General features: G+C 37.1%; 1 protein-coding gene and 1 long non-coding RNA gene across 3 annotated transcripts in view; one reads left to right on the forward strand and one right to left on the reverse strand.

Moving 5' to 3' along the window:
- LOC137402084 (uncharacterized) overlaps positions 1-22943 on the reverse strand; it is a 146681-nt gene that overhangs the window by 19549 nt on the left and 104189 nt on the right. The gene's annotated exons all lie outside the window — the stretch shown is intronic.
- The window catches only part of LOC137402075 (golgin subfamily A member 3-like), a 229179-nt gene continuing 213632 nt past the window's right edge, over positions 7397-22943 (forward strand). Inside the window, exons 1-5 of one of the 2 annotated variants that reach the window (XM_068088549.1) lie at positions 7397-7922; positions 11039-11200; positions 12407-12502; positions 12678-12773; positions 13172-13543. In XM_068088549.1, coding sequence (XP_067944650.1) covers positions 7463-7922; positions 11039-11200; positions 12407-12502; positions 12678-12773; positions 13172-13275 — 918 coding nt within the window. In that variant the 5' untranslated portion in view covers positions 7397-7462 and the 3' untranslated portion in view covers positions 13276-13543. Of the gene's footprint in view, positions 7923-11038; positions 11201-12406; positions 12503-12677; positions 12774-13171; positions 13544-22943 lie in introns of those variants that run through there. The other variant, XM_068088545.1, reaches the window with a different exon arrangement.

A 22943-nucleotide genomic window follows, 5' to 3' on the forward strand; every position in this document is an offset into this window, starting at 1 on the left:
CAATAAGCCAAAACTTTCCTCAAGCTATTTGCAGTGTACACGCAGTCACATCCAGCCAAGCTATGTTCAATGATTGTATGCAAGCTTTAATATCAAAATGATTCTGTTGAAACCTCAAGTTGAGCTGGAGGTTTTGGGCGATGTCAAAACACTTGTCAAACAGTATTTATATATTCTTTAGTAGTTGTGGTTTTGTTGTCTCATTCTTCACTCATCATCAGTTTTAATCTTGACTGTGAGTTTTCATGCTCTCAAAGTCTGATGAGATAAAATGAGAGACATATCAGTTTATCTTTTAGTTTTAGATTTCCAGTGCTTTCTATTATTCAGTTGTCTTCTCTTTATCATCTATTTAGTCAGTTTACCCTATTCTATTTTTAGACTATCAACACAATAGTCCATGACCGCGGTGTTAAGTCACATGACATAAGCAACATGTCATCTTATTTGCGTTTGTACTCCTATTTTCAAATTTTTAACTTTTCATTCATTTGAAGCATCTACATACAGCTGCACCCGATGTTTACATTATCAGTGCTGCTGCTTGAATCTGCCAGCCATATTTTAAAATTGGAGCAAACCATGAACTGAAGACTAAGTTTACTCTGACTGCCACTGTAACAGTGTATTTTTATAAAATTCTCATAGTTCAAGGCTATTCTGTCCCTTTGGTTGCTTACAGTCTCCAATATGACAGCTGGCATCAAAAAGGTCTGGATATTATACTGTTTTTACATTCAGGAGTTATGTGCTCTTCTATGTTCAAATAATCTGATTGTTCAGCCTCATTAACTAACAGATGGAATAGAACAATTATGGTGCAACAATATCTATCATAGATTAGGGATACTTGATTATCTATCACATAGACCTGCACATGTCTGTAAATTGGGAGTTACACTCTCCATATGCATCTCAATCTAATGATTAGGAAATGATCAATTAGTGACTCCAATAAGAGCATAAAAGATATATTCCCTTATTCACCACCCACAAACTCGCTTATCTCAGCTCATCATGTACCCTGATCATCACAACTACATGTAGCTGCCGTATTTCTTGTGTAGGCTTCCTGTTACATTGTGTGCTGTTCCCTTCCCAGTTACTCGCTTATTCTGGCAGTTCCAATGTTCAGGCCAGATAGGTTAGTGGTTGGCTCCAGTTTCAGCATCCCAGTACTTTCTTTAAAGGCTTAGTACATGTCATGTCCAATATAAAACAAGAGTGAGGAAAGTTTTGACGTTTTTAGAATTTTTCACTTCAAAGAATCTTCTTGGTTTTAATTTCAAATTTTCATCTTGTGTATTAAAATATATTACCGGAAAACCTCTAACTGAAAGCTATGGCGCTCTATTTTCTACCCTTTTTTACAGTGGTGTTCAATTGGAGGCTGCATTCATATTGAGGCAGGCAGTGTACTTTTTGAATGGCTCGTCAGAATTCTCGAAAGATAAACTTAGCTCTATTACGGGCGAAGCGAAACATAAATATTATCACTTTTAAACATAATCGTATCGTTTACATTAATAACGATTTTTTTTATTGTTAGCGATTAATTATCAATACAGTGTTGTGGGCTCTTTTCTACTGATCACTTGATATTATGGGTTCATAAAAGTCAAAGAAAGTCAGTGACAGTCAAATAAAGGTGGTATTCAAATGTAGGTAGCGTTCAGAGGTTTTACGGTATATTAGATTTGAATTGTTATAGGGAGAGTGTTATTTTAGGATATCAAAGTACTTTTATGTACTACTAGTCAAAGCATCTAGAGATGCTTTGACTAATGCTTAACATAATAATACCTCACTAATTTTTGACTCCCCTTATAATATCTTCTTGTTCATCAATAGAAATAGAGCCATACCTCAACATACGAGCTTAATTAGTTCTGAAACATAGCTCCCATTTCAATTCTCATATCTCCAAACAATTTTTCTTATGTATTTAATAAAAAGGAATTAATTGGTTCCTTCCAGTAGAATAAAGAAGCTAAAGTGGATATTACATTGGAAATGTGTTTTCATTGGTTTAATTCACCACCTGCAGTCACAAAGTAACAAGCACCTATCTAATGGGTATGGTCTACAATAATTATTTAGATAATTAGATGAGTAACAAGTAACATATCTAATGATTATGATCTACAATAAAACAACATCTTTATATGCAGTACTGTATAGAGTTCTCACCTTCGAGACAGATGGTAGAGGCTAGCAGTGGTTCAGGAAATACTTGACTACAACTCATTCTGAACGCTACACTTTTGTTACGCTACGCAACAGTAAAGATACTTTACATTTAACTTAAATTAATTTAGCTGATTACGCATACAATTATAAATAAGTTTTTATTTTACCTTAAGCTTATTCAATTTTTGTTTTCCATTTTTGTACTTTTCGAATAAGATCATTTTGCTTCACTTTTATACTTTTTATCACTTTCACTCACAGCTAGCTTTCTTTATCATTTTTATCCAAGAAGAAAGAATCAGTGATGCTGTTCTCGTAAGCATTGAAACTGTCTCGTATGCTAGTATCTCTAATTGGTCTCATATCTCAAGCCATGTATTGGCTCAGAATTCATCTCGTATCTCAAATTTGTTACCAGTTGAAACGCTCTTTTATCGACGCATACAGTGTTTCTATCGTTCATTTCACAAAGGAAGAGAGGGAATGTTTACATAGGATTAATATAGCTATCTAAGAATATATTTGTACTATAATATATTAGTAAATATATTACCAAAAATTCTGTCACCACTCGCAGGTTTCACTGCCGATTTTTTAACCTAGTTTATCAAGCAGTTTTAAATAACCTAATTTCTGTGGTGATTGTCACAAAAGGAAAAGATGAGAGTCAGCAATATAGTAGCCCGGTGAAGTTTTGTTTACAAGCTATACTATGTGACAGACAATCTGGTGAATGCCAGCTGGTCACATTGGTTGAGTGCTCTCTTCATTTCCATTCACTGATTTAAAATAGCTCAACTTTTAGCACTGGGTGGTCCCTCATTGTGTGGCAATAGCTAAAAACTGTCAGTTTGAGTTCAACAATAGAGGATAGTAGGTGGGCCTTGGGTGTGATGCAGAGGGCTGGAGGTCAACTCTATGGTGAGACTCTCAGTAAGACATAATAGTAACAAGTAATAATAGTAATTATAATATTAATAATAGTAATGTTTATAGTACTTCATAGCTATCAACTATAACTAGTAATTTATTAATAATACTTTGTTTATAGCTCTGTTTCTCTTGTTTCCTAAACAGATAGAGAAGTGGTATCACATGTTTTAATTCCATCCTGTATCACACCTGTATTATTTATTAACGATTTTGTGTGTTTATATGGAATTCTTATATAAGGCGCATCATGGCGAGTAACAATCATGCTAATCCTTCCATGACAGTTTTATCTTATTTTACAATTTCAGGTCAACTTAATAAAAAGTTTGATATCATCAAGAATTTTATTACTCTTCGATAACTATCTGCGGATTAGATACGCCCAACCAAAGGTTGACAATGTACGCTCACTACGCATGGGGATTATTCTGTACTTTGCTCGTATGAAACTATGTCATATGCGGAGGAACTTTGGCTGAATGACAGATCAAGTTGACTTAGAGGGTATGTCAGAGGATATTCAGTTTATAATTTAGAATTGTTTACTGCTAAAATTACCATGAAACCTCAATATGAATGACATTGCATTCTATTTTTAACCTTTTCCCAATTTATAATAGCGGTCAAATAGATGGTAGTGTTGTATTTTGCAAATAGCTCGTCTGAATTTTAAAAGGTAAGTTTGACCCTTTGTCAGGCGAAGTCAATGTCTTAACCCTTAATCTCATCAACTCTTTTGAAAGCAATAAATCTGCTAACTTGTTGAGGATCTCTAAATAATAAATTTGGGAAGATGAGTAATATCTCTACTAGTTGATATCTATTGCTTGCAATTAATCCGCGATGATTCGTATAGCAGGTGATTCTGTTGCCCTGCCTTGAAATTTGTTAGTGCTTCAAATTTTTTATTTTGTTATAAGTTTGGAGGTGTAATATCATGCTATACTGTATTTAACATAGTTGCATACTAGCTCATTGCACTCATCGATATGTTTGCTACAGTTTGCAGTCAAAACTGACAGGATAACCGTAATGATGCTATTAAATAATATATGCTATAAATCTGGAGCTTTACAAGCTTTATAGTAATAAGTTAGTAGATCTTACAAATGTATACATTCACGAACAAGTGACAAACAAACAGTACTTACTACCTGCAGAAACAAAAATTAAGATCTTTGAAACTGAATATTTGCTCGTCAGCTTCGCCGATTGTGTTCCGATTGTTGCATTCGATAGAACAAACATCTTTTGGCTATTCAATACCTTCCATAGTGTTTTCTGATCTCAACTCTTCTTCTGCGCCGCTGAACTAAATGATATTAACGTTCAAACAACTTTTTGAGCAGAGCGAGACAACTACGGGTTGCGTTTCGTGCAAATGATAAACCTATAGCGGCATCGCTAAGCACAACTTTTAGACTAAAACTAGTCACTCACATACCATCGTAAATATAAACCGTTTTTTACATACATCAAAGTATCAATACCGTGTCAAACCAAAGATCTACTTTTAGCAGGGCAGTATCCACCTGTTTGAAAATGGTACTGCAGGAAAAGTCTAAGAGAGGTACCGAATGCCCTCTCAGTTGGGGGAGGGGGGTCTGGGGATCCTCCTCCGGAAAAATCTTTAGTATGTATAACTAGTCAAAATGGTGCAAATCTAGCACACTTGGCTTCTGATGGGCACATGTTTTAACAGCAATTTTTTATGAATATATAACTGTTTATTGAGATTGTCTTTAACAACGCTTATTAAAAATATAATGTGAATGAGAGCTGCAAAAGGGGTTGGCCACTGCTAGCATGAGGTAGAATTATCACCGGGTATAATGCTGAATGGTGTAGAAGACGAGTTGTCTCCTATGAAATAATTTATTTAAATAATATTGTAGAGTTGAATGGTAAAATTAATAGAGCACCATGTTAAAAATAATGCACTTATACTATAGTCTATAATACTGAGCAAGAAGTAGAAGATTTAAGTTTGAGCTATCAAATAATATTTGATCAAATAATATTTTATTTTACCGTTTGGAAAGTCAAGCCGATGTTGACTGGTATTTTCAGCTTTTATTCTTTTCCAAGGAGGCGCGATTTCTTTAGCACAAAGCAACGCCTTTCGGGTAATCGTTTCATATCTTAATTTATCGACTAATATCTTGTTGATGATATTTAAAATTTACTAGCATTCATATCCTTTGTTTAACGTTCCGAGACGGCAGCTTAATAAACGTCTACCGAAAGCGACATAAATGCCGTTTCCCCACGCAACCGATAAACGACCTTTTGGCAAGTTTGCCAGCCAAAGTGATAAAATCAAGCAAAAATGACATGAATTCCGGGATTTTTATCTTCACAAATAGGTACTACCATGGCAGTAGCTGCAGTATAGGATGATACGGCCCTGACGATTAGTCTAATACAGATATTATTCATTTTTACGGTGTTGCTTTAAAAGCTAATTATAATCGTTTGTTATTAATGGAACCGAGTCATTATTACTACAATTTGGAGAACAATTTTTTACTTGCTATTATGGGTTTGTAAAGTTAAAAAAATGTCGAAGTGATGTTCAAATGGAGGTAACATTCATTTATAGGTTTTACAGTAAGTTAAAAAAATTGAAAAGAATTTATCTACTGCTTTTTGATTGCAGATGCTAATACCAAACTTTGTATTTAGAAAAGTTGTAAGAAAACTTAAATAGTGTTCACTTACTGGTAACTTGCCTTGTCACATGATAAACTGACCAAAGATAAAATATCTAATTTTATTGATTTGAGCTGGCGTACCTTATCACAATTATGGCCACATTTTGCAATGAGCAGACAAATCCTTATTTCAAACAAAACTTCATGTGTCTTTGAAAAGCGTAACAAGCTTTCAAGCATCCTTGACTTCAATGTTGTTTATTATCTGCCCTTAAACTAAGTGTTTGGTATTTGGGAGTTTATCTGAGAAGCATTAGCCTTAATTTGTAGACCTTGACTAGTACATGCCTCTAGCTATCTTACTATGTGTGACATTGGCTAGCAGGTGTCTATAAGTTATGCATTGTTGTTGCTGGCGGAATGTGAGTGGCTGATATGCTGGGATATTTAATATACATGTACTTACTTGAGTCTTTAAATATTTTCATTAACTATTTACTGTTTGTGATTGATTATTACTAAAATGTAATATAAAACATTGTACTCAGTACCTACATGTTAATCAAAGACGGAAATTTATCTTGAGTTCTATTTAATTGTAGCAACAATAATTGTATAAAGGTTTGTTTTATAAAAATTTGCTATTCATCACATTACTGCTAGTGGTCACAATGTGAATATTTATAGTGACCGTGGCCATTCTGTTACTAGTAAAAGTAACATAATGTTTGTTATTTTATTATATGAAATTAAGCAGATAAATCTCACTTGAAATAATAAACAGAAAGTGAAACTAGCCAATTACAAGGCTGTATAACTAGTCAATCATGAAGCTGCAGTAACAACTAGCTCCTGTTCCTTTATTCAATATCTTATAAATTCATCATGAATCACTGTTTGAATAACTCTTATTTAGCTCAGCCAATCAGAAGACAGATAACATTATTATAACCAGCTACAAGCTATAAAGAAGCCTGTAGCAGTCAGAGCAGGTGACAAACAGAATAGCAACAGGTAAGTATAACTTATATATTATATTAGCATCTGTTGATATTGTACTTACTGGGAATAATAGAGTAGATGAGGAGAGACACTGAGTCAGTGTGAATATAATATAACTCTGACTTCCTGAGGCTATCACTCTCTACCCTGAGGAGACTCATAGAGTCTGTCTTGTAGTGAAGTTAAGTTAAGGTCAGGAGGCTCTGGTCTCATTCCTCAGTCATATTCAGACCAGCAAATACTTCCTACTGCAGACATTTCATGTTTCTCAGCTCTGCCAGAGTCTGACATCCCTGGACTCCTTTTATACTCTGTAAATATCCAGGGTTCACCTGCAGCCACTCTGTTAGGGTTGGCAGCTTTCCAACTCTGCAGTCGAGTCAAATTTTGTACTCATTTCTCTATCATATTTTACTGTATGCAGCAGCTAATAGAGTGCAGTACATATGTTACAGTTAAACATGGAAGGATTGTTGACAGATTATGTTAGATATAGAAAGATAGAGATTAGTGCTTTGAGGGCAGCCTTAGAGTCAGTCCAACCTGCTGAGCTACTGAGGTTACTGATTACTATCAAGCATGACTCATGGACAGCTGTTATGAGAGCTGCAGCAGACGGCCACACAGAAATCTGTCGTCTGCTTCTCTCACCAATCAGAAGAACAGCAGACGAGTTGCTCTTGATGAAGGAGAAGAATGGATGTACAGCACTACACATTGCTGTAAGGAGGGGAGACAACAGTGAGTGTGTAGAGTTGCTGATAGACACAGTGAGTGATGAGAGGAAGTACGAGTTTGTATCTGAGAAGACTGAACAGGGTAACACAGCTATAGGACTGGCTGCAGTGTGTGGAAGGAGCAAGTGTATAGAGTCTCTCCTCTACAACTTCTCCTCACTACAGAGAGACTCCCTATTAAACATACAGAATAACAACCTCTACACTCCACTACACAGTGCAGCATACTGGGGAGAGACAACTGCTCTGAAGGTCATGTTAGGATCCGTGTCTCTAGTGACTGTCTCTTCACTCCTCAACATAAAGAATAGGGACAAAAGGACTCCATTGGAGGAAGCTGAGTTTGAAGGAAAGAAGGAATCATCAGAGCTGTTAAAGAGATGGCAGCTGAAGTCAGTAGTAGAAGGTAGGATTGTTATACAGTGTGATACCAGCTACTTACTTGAACTGTTCTACTGCTAAACTCTTCAGTCTCAGCGACTTTCTACTGAAAATCTAAACTAAATGCTAGTAATTCATTGTATACATTTACTGTTGAACCCTGGGACATGCCCTGGATAATTGCATCTCTATTTTCCTGTAAACTCACTGAGTCTTGCATAGACAGAGTGCTGCTTGTCTCCAGCCTCCAGCTGAACAGTTTATATTCTGAGTATTTAAATTAATATTAATATTCAAAACTGGTAGGATTGAAGTGATGTTAGCAGCTCTTTAAATATCAACTCCTTCTGTCATGTTTAGTCATAGACCTATTAACTATACTAGACAGGGCAATGCCAAGCCACGTTGTCCTACATAAATAGCCACATTCTTCACGACGTAACGTCAACGCTTTGTTCACTTGCAGCTGGTCAGGCAAGCGAGTCATCATTGTTTACATTAAAAGAATGGCAGAGACAGCTTTGTTGCTACATGTAATTTGACATAACTACTAAAGTACACAAGATATTGGTTTAAAATTTTAGATGCAAAGCTTATACACTATGCTTTTCCTGCCCTGAAAATTTGTAAACATAAAGTTGAATATTTCATATGTAAAGTACGAGTAAAAATGTATATTGATCTATTCAAAAAGTATTGCAAAATTATCAATGTTGCCCTATGCTATGGGCTAACATGTCAGATAACTAGGTGTACAAACTGATTTCAAATGCATACACACTGGTAAATGGCACACTGATCGCAGTCTGCCATGAACATAAATGTTGGGTCTTAGGTGTTATGCAAACAGTATCAGAAAAATCGTAGAAAACAAATTACAAATGGTGCAATTTTCTAGACATATTGTGACAGGCTACACATGACTAAGGACGACCAGTCGGCTGAGCTTTGATCTAAGATTACTTTTGTTAGCTGCTACCTTTGTAGCCTCGTGGTGAATTCTAATTCTGACATATCTGGATGTGATAGTTTTAAAAAACGCTGCGCAAAAATTTTTATTCTTGTCCTGCAAAATAATCAGTAAATAATTGCATTCTTATGCAACCATCATAAAGTAAAAATCTTTTCGTTAGGTTTAGCTACACTTCTAAATATAGCACAGCCATCACCATACTCATTTACTAGCCTATGTCCACCTGCCATGGTGATGAAAAACTTCATGAAATGGGCAGCACTTCGTCTACTCTGGGGTTGACACCTCTTTGTGCGAAGCAACTTTTCAAATATTAGCGCCAGCAATGAACTCTAAGAAAAATTTTTGAAAAAAACTATTATTTGTATGCATATCTCAGAAAAATCCGCAAGATTTCTTGCTCTTCATATCTAGGTACCTCTCACAACCACACTTGACAACAATTGGAGTAAAATTTACCGTCAAATCATTTCCAGTGCTGGTAGTTGCTCCACTCTCAATGGCTTCCTACTTAAAACTATGGCCTGGACTAGGCAAAGTGAACAAAGCAACAAAGTGAACATAAACATATTTTCTGATGCTGTTTGCATGACACCTAAGAGCCAACATTTATATTCATGGCAGACTGCGATCAGTGTACCATTTACCAGTGTGTATGCATTTGAAATCAGTTTGTACACCTAGTTATCTGACATGTTAGCCCATAGCATAGGGCAACATTGATAATTTTGCAATACTTTTTGAATAGATCAATATACATTTTTACTCGCACTTTACATATGAAATATTCAACTTTATGTTTACAAATTTTCAGGGCAGGAAATGCATAGTGTATAAGCTTTGCATCTAAAATTTTAAACCAATATCTTGTGTACTTTAGTAGTTATGTCAAATTACATGTAGCAACAAAGCTGTCTCTGCCATTCTTTCAATGTAAACAATGATGACTCGCTTGCCTGACCAGCTGCGAGTGAACAAAGCGTTGACGTTACGTCGTGAAGAATGTGGCTATTTATGTAGGACACAATGCTGAGCCGTGATGCATTGGATTGCCCAGTCTAGTATAGTTAATAGGTCTATGCTTTAAATACATAACAATAATAATCTTTGATATAACGATTAAAATTAGGTTAACTTTTTCTTATTTTACAAACTCTAAGATAATGTGTGCTTCCATTTTCTATGGCAGATGCTAACAGGACCAGCTAGTGTGGTGCTGAGTTCTGTTAGAGTTTCATATTTACTGGTGCTGCTTAGAGAATTCCTTATCAAACAGCAAGATTAATTTTACCAGAGGCTTGACACCTTAAGACTGGTAGATGTGAAATGAGCTTCATTTTCTTCTTAGATTTTATTCGATTCGATCTATTCGATCTACACTTATCTTTAATATTTTATCTTAATAGTAGTAGCAGCTCGACCGCTACTACTATTGCAACTCTCATCTCTTAAAACAAGCGGCAACCTTTAGCAACCTGCCTGCCAGCCTTCTGCCTGCTTACCAGCCAAATCTGCTGGCACCTGCTTTTTCTGTGTCTATCTTACCGTGTCCACCGCTTGCTTGACCGTGCTTGTCTGCCACCCAGTTTTCTTGCCCGATTGGCAGAGACAATCACGGTCATTTGTGTCGCTGCCGAGCTGACAACGATTTCTCGCTTTTGCCTCTTAGTAGACAATGGTTATATGTTCTGGTCATTAAATAGACGAATTGATTGCCCTGTCTGCAAGCAAGTCTGCTCACTCTCACTGAGTCAAAAAATGATCTCAAGCTATGCTGCCAAATCCACAATGATCACATGTTTCGCCTCCAAGTCGACCACCATTGTGTGTTTTTGTGGCGAGAGTTTGATTTTATCGCACTAATATGGAGTCGGTCTGCCAACCGGCCGCCGGTGTCAGTCAGCCTGCATATATATCTGCCGGCCATATAGCCGGGCTGATCAAGACAATTCATTATGCTTGCAGCTTGAGTCTGAATTCTGTTGAGCATATCTGTCAGGCCAGCCTTCCTCTGCTCGCAGGCTCCTGCCTCTGTGCCTGCCTGCCTCTGCACCCCTCTTTCTATACACCCCTTTGCTTCTACACCCCTCCGCCTTTACACTTCTAGAATCGCCTGTGTATCTATGGCTCTATGTACTATCCACATGTTCTTTTTTATTATATTGTAGCATTGGAAGACGCTAAGCAACAGATAAAAACACTGCAAGAGAGACATGACCAGACACTTTCCGCTCTACAGAAAAAAAGCGACCAGAAAATTTCCGCTCTACAGAGAGATAGTGAGCAGAAAGTCTCTGCTCTACAGGAAAAAACTGAGCAGCAGGCAGGAGGTAACTTCCTATGTAAATGTCTTACTAGTCCATTGTTAGTATAGTACTGAGGAAGATAAGTCAGTGGTGATAGACTAGTGAGTCATTCCTTCAAGCTGGTGTTTAGATATGAAACATTACAGTTCTTTACTATGAGACAATATGTGTTATCTCTTCTGTGGAAGGTGTATTAGGAACAGCTAGGGTGATGTTGCATTTTGGAGGAATTTAATATTTGCTAGTTCTTAGAGGAATTCTTACAAAAAACATCAAAATTTATTTTTGTGTTGCTTGGCTGGCAATAACTACAAAGTTTTATAACTTTTAAAAGAATTAAATTTTTCCTAAGGAATCGCGGATGGCTTATGCGTGTAACACACTAAGTGCTACTTCAATGCATCTAGTGGCCAGTCGTTATTCAGCCAAGGAAATAAGTTTGCTCTGGAATTAGAGAAAGTGTATAGAACTTTTGTCAAGCAACCAGCCTGCCGGAATGCATAGATCCGCATGTTCAAGAAAGTTTCGCCTTGCAAAAAGCTTGAGGAAATTTGCAGCGTTCAGCTCGCTGAACACTCCGGCTATTATTAGTAGTACGCGGGCCTCGGCTCCTACGAAAAGCACCTAACAGCCTGTTCGCCCACCTACTTGGCAGTCAGCCAGCCAACCTGTCACAAGCCTGCGTGAGTCAATGAAGCTCATGCGCTTTTGATTTAAAGTAAAGGCCGATTGCGCAATTTCACTGCTGAGTACACGACTCTAGCTCACTCCACATAATCTGCCCGCTTACTTGTGTGCAAGATCGCCAGCTTCTACTATATACTACTATACTACTATATGCTACTATATACAATGCACATAGAGTATATTTACAGAACAGCTCAAGACTGAGTTCGGCCACCCGCATCTGCCAGACTAGCTTGTTTCTGTCTCTGGGAACTTGCCTTTGCCTCTAGGCACTTGCCTCTGTGACCCACTCACTGCCTCTGCGCTTCTACATAGTCCCTGCTTCTACACACTTCAGTCTCTGCGCTACCATTTACATTCCTGCTTTCATGCCCATTCATTCAGTTCCTTCTGTAATTAACAATGCATATAAAAGCCTTGTTAGCAGGTAAATGTGCTAAGGTACATCTACTCACCAATGTATTCAGCACACACTGTCATTGTCAAATGTGAGCAGTGGAAGTGTTGAATATCTATCAGCAAGTTTTTTTCACTCTGTTGCAGCTCTGGATGACGCTAGACAACGAATTACAACCCTGCAAATAGAAAGTGACCAGAATGTATCAGCTCTACAGAGACAAACTCAGCAGCAGGCAGAAGGTAACTTTCTATGTTATTATTTCACTAGTCTATTGTTAGTACATTACTGAAGTCAGTTTCTTTTGTAATTGGCTATGCATGTCAGCGTTGGCAGATCTATTTACGTCCAAGCACAAATATAAGCAGTAACAGTGTGGCACATGTAACAAATGGTTTTTCACGCTCACTTTTATAGCATTGGTTGAGGCTAGACAGCAAGTTACAACGCTGCGGGAGGACAGTGAGAGGATGTCGTCATTATTACGGGAAGAGGCTAGACAACGGAGAGCAGGTACTTTTATTTCTTATAAGCCCTATAAGACTATCTATTCTCCACCTCATATCTTGACTATCTAGCATCACCCAATGCTAGTAACCTATAAAATACCTACTAGTATATTTTATACTAGCTGTGGTATTGCTCTGACGGTCTGATTCTATAAGGCTGTGGTTGATCAATCATGGCTCACTCCTGGTAACTTTATGTAGATATGTTTATGCTGCTTGAGTTACGTAGGGAGTGAGAATTTACTATGTAAGTTCATGGTGTTAAATCAAAATGGCGGCAGTTTGACTTTTAGACTGCCTTTAGCATGTTGATAGAGATTTGTCATTGTTATCTCCCGGCTCTTCAGTAAAAGTAACCCTCGTTTATATATTACTTATAATGAGAAATATCTGTTTATTCAGATTTGGCTGCTACTCATCAGAGGCTGGAACGATTCGCTGTGTACCTACAGACTCCAGGTGATACACATTTTTCAGGCAATCAATGTCACCACCCGGATAGTTAAAAGCGTGGCAGCTGAGACTGACAATCTACCCAGACAGACACTAAATATGCCGAGTGACCTACGTTTTAGCCCAACCAGCCAATGAGCAATGACAAGAGAAATGACCAGCCTGCCCTCAAACCAGAGGGAAGGCTTATAGTAAATAAGGACACGCGAGCCCCACTAGACCCACCGCATTGTCAAAGTGATCACATGATCTTGTTCTCTGCATTGTAATACATCCTGCTTGTATTTTATTATTCTTGGTTAAATATACTTATTCTTTCAACCTTCTTTCTTCATCCATATGCAATGCACAGTTAGACTTTCTTTAACAACCACAATATATAACTAAATCTCTTCTTTTAAAATTCATAACTTTGCTATATGAAGCAGCAATGGAGTCACATTGATAAACATGACTAATAGTTCCTAATTGATGGAAATAACTAGTCTCCTGGGTATTCAAATAGCCTTTAGTTTAATAAGCCATAAGGAATTTGTTGATGACCTTAGGCTATATCAAAGAGTGCACCATTAATTATAAGTTACAATACATTGTCTCATACCCAGCAGTGTAATGTCTGGTTCTTTATCAATCTAAATAAAACTTATGGGTTATTTCATGAAAAAGTCCACCAGATTAAAATTTACTGTTTATATAATATACAAAGAGCTGACGGCTGTCTCGCCTCCATTAATTGAGTTGAAAGGTGCTCCTTCCTGTCGCCATGATCTAGTGGAATTATTGACACAAATGGCAGAGATAAAATATATTATTCTCAGGATCTCTTGGCAACACCCGACATTATGGGTGTTGTAATGCTCTGATAAGATAGTCATTGACGTGGATTGTATACATAAGGAGTCTAAATGTTGAGAGTTTTATTTATTAAGTGATAAGATATCAGGGGGCGTTGTAGTTGTAGTTAGCATGTGATCTAGTTTATCAGAGCTTTGATGCAAGCCATAACTAGTCACCTGCCTGGTTCACACACTTCAGCTACCTGTTATGATTGTCACTTTGTATAATACCAGATGAGGAATAAACATTCCTATAACAAACTTCCTAAAAAGGGAAAATAATCCAACTAACATTTGAGCTCTTAGCTAAGCAATTCAAGATGATTGGTACAGAAAAATTGAATTCACAAACTGGAACTGGTTTGCTATGAATATTGTTCCAAACCATATTGTGCAACAGGTAAAACGCATTCGCTCAGCAGGATGTTTACGCCTGATGCACCTTAATAGACTAAATTACCTTCCGTAATAAATAGAATGATATTTGCTAGCACAGTGTCATATATTCTGTCAATAAACAGTATTTAAACAATGTGTAACACAGATCAAAGGTTAGCATAGATGATTGAGATATCTAGCAAATACATACAAGTTGTCTTCATGCTACAGACTTGTTCTACATTGGTTGGGAGTTACGACCTCGTGTTTTAGATGGAAAATTGTGAAGTGGTAGCATTATGACAGAAGACCTGTGGTAAATACAAATGGTAAATGAAAAGAGAAATATAATGAATTTACTCAAAGAATAAGTAAAAATACATCACATCTACCACAATGTACTCTGCAGTAGTCTAACATTTGTTTACATGCTTTCATACAAGCAAAGGTTGACTTGATAAAAAAAATTGATATATTATTTAAAATTCAGGGCACTGGTTAAAAGTTTACACATACTATTAAAAGCCAACAGAGAACAGAGAGAGACCAGGTGAAGTAGGGCATCACAATGTACATAACCTATACATATACAACACAGTAACCTATTACCAAATACAATGTTTATCAACAAAGACTCCGAGGGAAGTTTATTTAACTATGGTAGCACTTCATGGCAGGATCTTCAGAGGGTAACACTGTTGCTAAGGGAAGACAACTTACGTGGCAAAATGAATCTGATATGAAAATACTAATAACAAAAGGGTTTATCATGAAAATAGACCGACAAGGAAAAATAATAAAAATGAAATAAAGCTAGAGGAGCCAAGTAAGGGCTCTGATAAAAAAGGTACGGTAGATGCTCCTGTAACAGGAGTTCCAGACAACTTAAAGAATTTATGTGAATTTATTATAAAAAATTTTTATAATTCAAAGAGTCAAGCGGATGTGTTTTCAATTTCAACTTAAATGTTAACATATCTTTTCGCATTCGCTAGAAAAAGGATGACATGGGTCAAGCGTTACATCTATGATATTTACAACTTCCAAGACATTCTAGTTCATGGTGATAGATCGTCAGATGTATCGACAAAAATGGTAAGAAGTACCTGCAGAATTGTTTATAAATACTGAATATCGATAGAATGGTGCAAATGTTTCAGTGTCGGTCAAACAATCTGAATGTCACAAGTTGAAATATCGTCAAAAGTTATCTGTTATCCCAACTTTGACCCTTGCATACAGATAGACGACAAACAGACAGTACATCTTATAATATTATAAATATTTTGCTGTTTCGGTTTATTGGACACATAAAATATTTGTTATTAGTTTTACTTTGCAGAATAGACTTTGTTGTTTAGAAAAAATAGGCAAATCATTGTTAATGGATATCAAAGATGTGCATTTCCCATGAACTTTTTATAAAATTACGGCAGCCTTGGTTCATAAAACCAGTAGGATTTAGCGGTTAAAAAAAAAGTTGTCTATGCAAACTAATAATAGAGCAGTTATGGTGCAGCTTACCAATTAGAAGAGTTAAGTATAGTTTTTCCTTTTTCTTTGGCCCAAATGGTTAGTTTGAAAGGCTATTGGAGTAGATTAGCCAATTTACCTGTATTTCACATCCTTATAAATCCCCACATTGTAAACTTTCCTGGAACATATTATTTAAGTCGTAGAAGCGCTTACTGTACTCTGAAGTATTACTACTGTGTTAAAAAAGAACTATTGTTAGCCTGAGGTGGCTAACCTAATCCAATACAATTCTCCATCACCAGAGACCCAGCCCTCTCATGAAGATGTGGTGAATATGCTGAAAAGGCCGAAGGAAGCACACCCGACTCACTGAAATGAGCAGATGGCCATCTGACAAGGGCACCAAAAAGAGCCTCCCCTATTTGCACCGGAAGACTGAATCTGGCTTCTGAATGAAAGAAAAAATGAGGGGACCATCCCAAATTTAAAGTAAAGTTTGTAGGGCCTTTCCCAGTAAAAAATTATTTGGTCAAACCATACTTGCGTAGTATAACGGCGGGGCCAGTCTTTGGTGCAGAATGAAAGCAGGCAAAAACCATTCCATGTTTGTCCGGAGAAGCTTTGACAGACACATGCCACCATAGAGCCAAGAAAATGCCCCAACATGCGAGGGATGCAGGCTCGGAGCCTAGAGGAAAAAGAAGAGATTGAGATGGAAAAGCAAAGATCAAAGGCTTACACTTCCCTTGCATTTAGTAAATAACTGGAAGGCCAACTGCAAGAGATCCGAAGGAACCAGGAACTGGAGAAATGACTGTAACAAGAAAAAATTCTAGGAGAGCCAGCTGAGCCCGTGAGTCCAGCACCATTCTAGCTTCCTGGTCGCTAGCAAAAAACACCTTGAGTGAGTAAGTACAACTCCCGGCCACGAAATTTTTTTCCCAAACAGTTTCACCTATGACAGTAAAATCTTGGTTTTTGATTGGTTCCCATCTGGTTCAAATCGCATGAACTGCGCTCTGCTCATGCATTGAAGATATTGTAGGCATGATAATATGTGGATATGCAAGCATATTCACACACAGGAATACATTGAGTTTGTCTCGACATTGTAAGATTTGTTCATCGGTAAATTCTTGAAGATTGTTACATAAAGTATGTTATGTATGACTACAGGTACCATGAATTACCACTTTGTATATAATATATTAATGTCTATTTTGTGCCGTCGATCAAAGACAAAGTGTCGAATTACCATTCGAGCGTGGACGTGGTACACACGATGCCGATTAACGATTACTGCTACATCACATACAACTTCATAAGTAAAGTATTGATATTATTACCCTATTAGTAATACCTTCAGAGCTCATAACATGAATATTCATTATGCGTGTATCTGTAAACCAATCAGGAGCCAAGCTTTTACTGCCATAGGTACACCTGTTTGAGAAAAAAAGTTGCTCCCCGGCCAGCTAGAAACGCTCGGCCACCTGAATGTTAAGGAAAGTTGGAGAGGTCAGCCATGGTGAGAGCCATTGAAGAACACAACAAGCACAGCGCTGCCGGAGCCCAAGTGAGGGGGAAGGCTGATGACACGGATGACATAACACCTTTTGATTTTAAAAGATAAAAAACTGTATATTGTCTGGTCTGGGTAGCACACAGCGGCACTAAAACAGCAAAAACCTAAATAATGTCACAAAATGTTGAGGATATTAATACTTTTGGCCATGATTACATTTGGTAGGATTACTGGTACAGAGAAACCTGGGTTCTGAACATAATCCGTTTCAGAAGGTTGTTCAAAAACTGAGTTGTTTGAGATCCGAAACAACTTTTCCCTTTAAAATAAATGCATGTAAATTTTAATCCGTTCCGAGTCGAGAAAACCACTTCGGTAAAGTATTTTTAACGTTTTACACCATAGAATGTACACTGCATACTATAGATAAAAACCGGCAGATATAGACCGTGTTTAATTTTAATAAAATATTTATTATCATGATGAAAAAAGAAAACAAAAAGCCAACAAACAGTACGTATGTTTTGCTCTTAAAACGTTGCAAACCTTAAAGGTTAAAATACAATAACAAACATTGCAGAAAGTGATAAGGAAACGGCAAAAAATGAAACCGATCAGTTACATCAAAAATTGCGTAAAAAAGAAACCATGAATAAACAGTAATGACCCATTTATTTTACATGTTTGAAAGAGAATGCAAAAACATTTTAGCGTAACTCGACTGTCTCTCTTGAGGAAATGTCTTCGGTAGAAGAAGCATCCTTCAAGGTGGCTCCTTTCATTCTGAAAATAATTTGTCAAACAAAACCGAGGCTATTGAGGCTATGTCAACGAGTGCATCATTAGTTATAAGTTACAAGATATTCTCATACCCAGTTATATAGAGTCTGGTTCTTTTTCAATCTAAATAAAACTTGAAGGTTTTCTCATGAGAAATTCCTTCAGATTAAAATTGACCATTTTTGTGAAATACATAGACCTGACTGCTGTCAGCTATCCATTACTTAGGTTAACAGCTGCTCCTTCCTGTTGCCAAGATAAAGTAGAATTGTTGACGCAAACGGTAGAGATAAAATATATTATTCTCAGGATCTCTTGGCAACAGCCGGCATTATGGATGTTGCAATGCTCTGATAAGACAGTCATTGACGTGGATTGTATACATAAGGAGTCTAAATGTCTAGAGTTTTATTTATTAAGTGATAAGACATCAGGGGGCGTTGTAGTTAGCATGTGATCTAGTTTATCAGAGCTTTGATGCCAGCCATGACTAGTCCACCTGCCTGGTTCACACACTTCAGCTACCTGTTATGATTGTCACTTTGTATAGTACCAGATGAGGAATAAACATTCCTATAGCAAAGATATTAAAACATAAATTATATTACCTTCAGTCATAGAAGGGAGAAAAAACAATCTGCCATTTTGGCTTTGTAATTTTGAAGCATTTGCTTCAAGCTGTTTGTTACAAAAAGAATGAATTCCCAAACTAGAATTGGTTTGTTATGGATATAATTCCAAACCATATTCTGCAACAGGTAGAGTGCACTCGCTCAACACGATGTTTACGCATGATGCACCTTAATAAACTCAATTACCTTCAGTCATAGAACGATATTTGCTAAAATTGTGTCATTTATCTGTTAATAAGCACTGCAAACAATGTATAAAACATCACAAAGGTTAGCATAAATGATTGACATATCTACATAGTAGATACAAGTTGTCCTCCCTTTATAGGCTTGTTTTACAATGGTTTGGAGTTACGACCTCGTGTTTGATATTGTAAAAATTGAGAAGTGATAACATTTTGACAGAAGACCTATGGTAAATACAAATGGTAAATGAAAAGAGAAATACAATGAATGTATATACATAATAAGTAAAAATTCATCACATCTACCGCAATGGACTCTGTAGTAGTCTAACATTGGTTTACATGCTTACACACTAGCAAAAGTTGACTTGAGAAAAAAAAATTGATATTTTATTATTGAAAGGGCTGGAGGAAGCACCCATGGCCCGACAAGAGGAGCAGAAGGCCATCTGACACAAGGACCAAAAGAAACCTTCCCCTATATGCACCGGGAGACCGAGTCTAACTTCTAAATAAAACAAGGAGAGGAGACAACCCCAAATTGCAGGCAAAATAAAATCCCTACTGATTATTTTCTGTGTAGAAGAGCGTATTGTACTTTGAAGTATCATGACAGTGTTAAACAAGGAACTACTATTAGTCTGAGACAGTAATTCTAATCCAGTACAATCCTCCACCACCAAAGACCCAGACCCCTCATGAAGATGTGGTTAAGATGTTGAAATTGCTTTACCAGGATCTCTCATCTTGGAGAACCCCTTTTGAAAGCAACAGGGGTGCCTAAAAAAGAACAGGACCTGGATAACACAAAAAGACTAGGGAGGACCCAGTTGTGTTCGATTTAGGGCAAGACCTGAGCGATGGGTTCTCAAAAGTGAAAGAGAAACTTCCTGTTCTGAAAGCAAAAGAAAAACTATTGTAGGAAAAGGTCACCAGAAAAGTGCCTGTCCTAACTTGACTGGTCACACTAAGATAATCACACTGTTTTACTAGAAGAGAACACGCCAGAAGCACAAAAACAGGTCAAAAAAGGGGCCCTAGCACAAAAAGCAGAACTAAAGCGGTATGTGTGCCTAAAAGCAAGTAACTACAGCAGACATGGGCAGAGTGAGCTAGCTGAAATAGCTACGTCCAAACACACTAAAAATATAGAGGCCAGGAGGAGGGTATCACACGTTGAGCTTGCCAGCACAACTAAGATGCTCGACTAGGATGCTCCTAAAACTCAGTTGGTTACGAACGACCCTATCACCCAAAAACAAGAGGGACAATCCGAGGACAAGGTGCACAAGAAACAGTTACTACCCGGCATATTTACTCACTTGGACAGCTGGCGCATTTCAGAGCCGAAGCAGGAATTCACTCCGGGAAAATTAATCTCTACCATGAGTCCCGAAACAGCTACGGACAAGAAGTTGTAATAGCCCCTATTCTATCTCACGAAAAAAATTTCCCATAGACAGGTCAAGGAATGGGAGCTGTCATTTAAAACTACAACAGGATAAAAAGATGTTGGCAAGACCATAGTCAACACAGCCTCGTATTAGTGTTATAGGCGTTTAGGCAAAGTTTACTGGGGTTTTACCCATAAATTCATGCATACATAAACAGCACAAGCTGTATAATGGGCAGTTGTGTTTGTAGCCTTGTATAACTATTAGACATGTTTCTTTATCAAGATTGCCCAATGTCTCGCAGACGCCATTATCTGTCCCAAGAAAACAAAGTTTATGTCAGCTTAGCAAGGTCTTTGCCAGTTTGACACAAGTTGACGCGGTACTTACCAGAATCAATAGTAACAGGTGGTAATGAACCAGGAGCAACTTTGAAGGTAGTTGCACCAGATCATTACACGTACTCGAGTTGGATAGCTAATTTTTATCAACATAATTGCCAGACAAGACAACACACTTTTTGCCATATTTGTACTAGTTTTTTATTCCTTCAGCATAAAATTTTGTAAATTGCCTTTGTAATCATTTACTCACAGAAGCTATAACCTCATTGTGAATTATCATTATTTTGGTAGAAAATGAGGCCACAAATAGCAAGCCTATTTTCTTGTTATTCATGTTTCTTTTCACTTGGTAAGAACTGGCACAGCAAACTGTAGCGGATCCAGCGCATAGAACAACACATTGAAACTGGCAAAACAACTGAAACATGGACAGTGCACTGAAATAGCACACTGAAACAGCAAATTAAAACTGGGGAGACAAAATGAAACTAACAAGATAAACTGAAATTACGATGTAAAAAACGACGAGGTGTTTTATTCAATTAATATTTTGATGGCCTTTTATGGTTATTTAGGATGATGGAAAGAAAGTGGGATAACTCCAAAAGCATCCTGATCTCTCATACTGGTGAATTTCTAGTTACGTGGTGAGCCTGTGTTGATATTTTGGCGTCCACAAGGTAGCTATGTTTCTAGCTGTTTCGGCGTTACTAAAATGTATGTTACTGTTGCAGCAACATCTATGTACTATATTCTGTCAATTCCTTATTGTTATGGTAGTCCACATTACCTGTTAAATGAGCGAAACATGCTATATTCAGACTGACAATGGTTGCAGGTACTCTATTGCTGCCTTAGTTTCAGCAAGAGACTTTCAATTGCTAACAATCCTACAGAGGTGAAATTTGAGCTCTGCCAGAGACAAGAGAATATGCTTGGGTGGTCTTTACATTGACCTAGCTCTCTCTCTATATCAGAGAAAAGGCAGCGTTAATAAATTAGAGTAAGGTCACAAGTACAGGAATTCCTTTCACTGTATACTAAACAAGCCTCAAGCTATTACCTTCAGTCAGCTTAATGGATCGTGTAAAAACTACCTGAAGGATTTTTAGCAATCAGGAACTAACTTTTAAAGGTTGACTTGCAAAAAAATTCACATTACAGTGATTTAGTATCAAAAGATTGACCATGTCTTACTCTGCTGCGTTGAAAGTGGCAAATATGCTGAAATGTGATTACAAGCTCTTGAAAGCTACAAAATGAACAGTTATCACAGCCATCACAAAAACGCTGTAGGTTGGAATCCATTTCAAATGGGGCGTAACTGAACATGATGGCTTCTGTTTACACTTTCATGCAAACTCGTTCGTTGAAATATTTTCACAAATATACTTCACGCATTTAATAAAACCATGTTTGTTGTCCTTACCCGTCTTTTTCGACATCATCATAATCGAAAAAATCTTAACACCTACCGTAAAAAATCTAATTTTTCTACCTTAACTCGAAGGAGTGCATATCATTCTCTGATGAACATGAGAGGCCTGTTGGTCCCCTGCGATACTAAAAATTGCTACAGAAACTGTTCGCGCGCTATTTGACAGAAAGTATAGGTCACATGATCAGATTACGACTAGATGATTAGACCAGACTGAAAAAATACTGTAAAGTAGTGAGCATTTATATTTGATACGGGCTTTTAGTTAGAACCTCAAGTACTTGTCATAAACTAGTGCTACGAGAGTTTTATATTGAGCCTTTTATTGGCCTTTAATTTCACGTGATAACATCACATGTCAAAACAATAACCAAAATGTAGCAGTACGACAGACAAATAAAGAGATTTCAAACTACGGCGTTTTCGTAATGGCTGCAATTAACTGTTCGTTTTCAAGCTTTTAAGAGTTTGTGATCGCATTTCGACACATTTTGCATCTACAACACAGCGGAGTAAGACATTGTGAACCTTTTGATACCAAATAACTGTAATGTGAATTTTGTTGCAAGTAAACCTCTGAGTGGTATTTCATTATCTTACATTAAAAACGATTACATAACAGCCATACATATACCTTAAAATAGAACTAGTCAAGCTGTATTATCAATATTCATTCTACATAATTGTTACACAGCAGGTAAAATGGAAAGCGAAAGGTCTGTTACAGGAGCAG

This window comes from Watersipora subatra, chromosome 8, assembly GCF_963576615.1.
Source record: "Watersipora subatra chromosome 8, tzWatSuba1.1, whole genome shotgun sequence".
Classification (NCBI taxonomy): Eukaryota; Metazoa; Bryozoa; class Gymnolaemata; order Cheilostomatida; family Watersiporidae; genus Watersipora; species Watersipora subatra.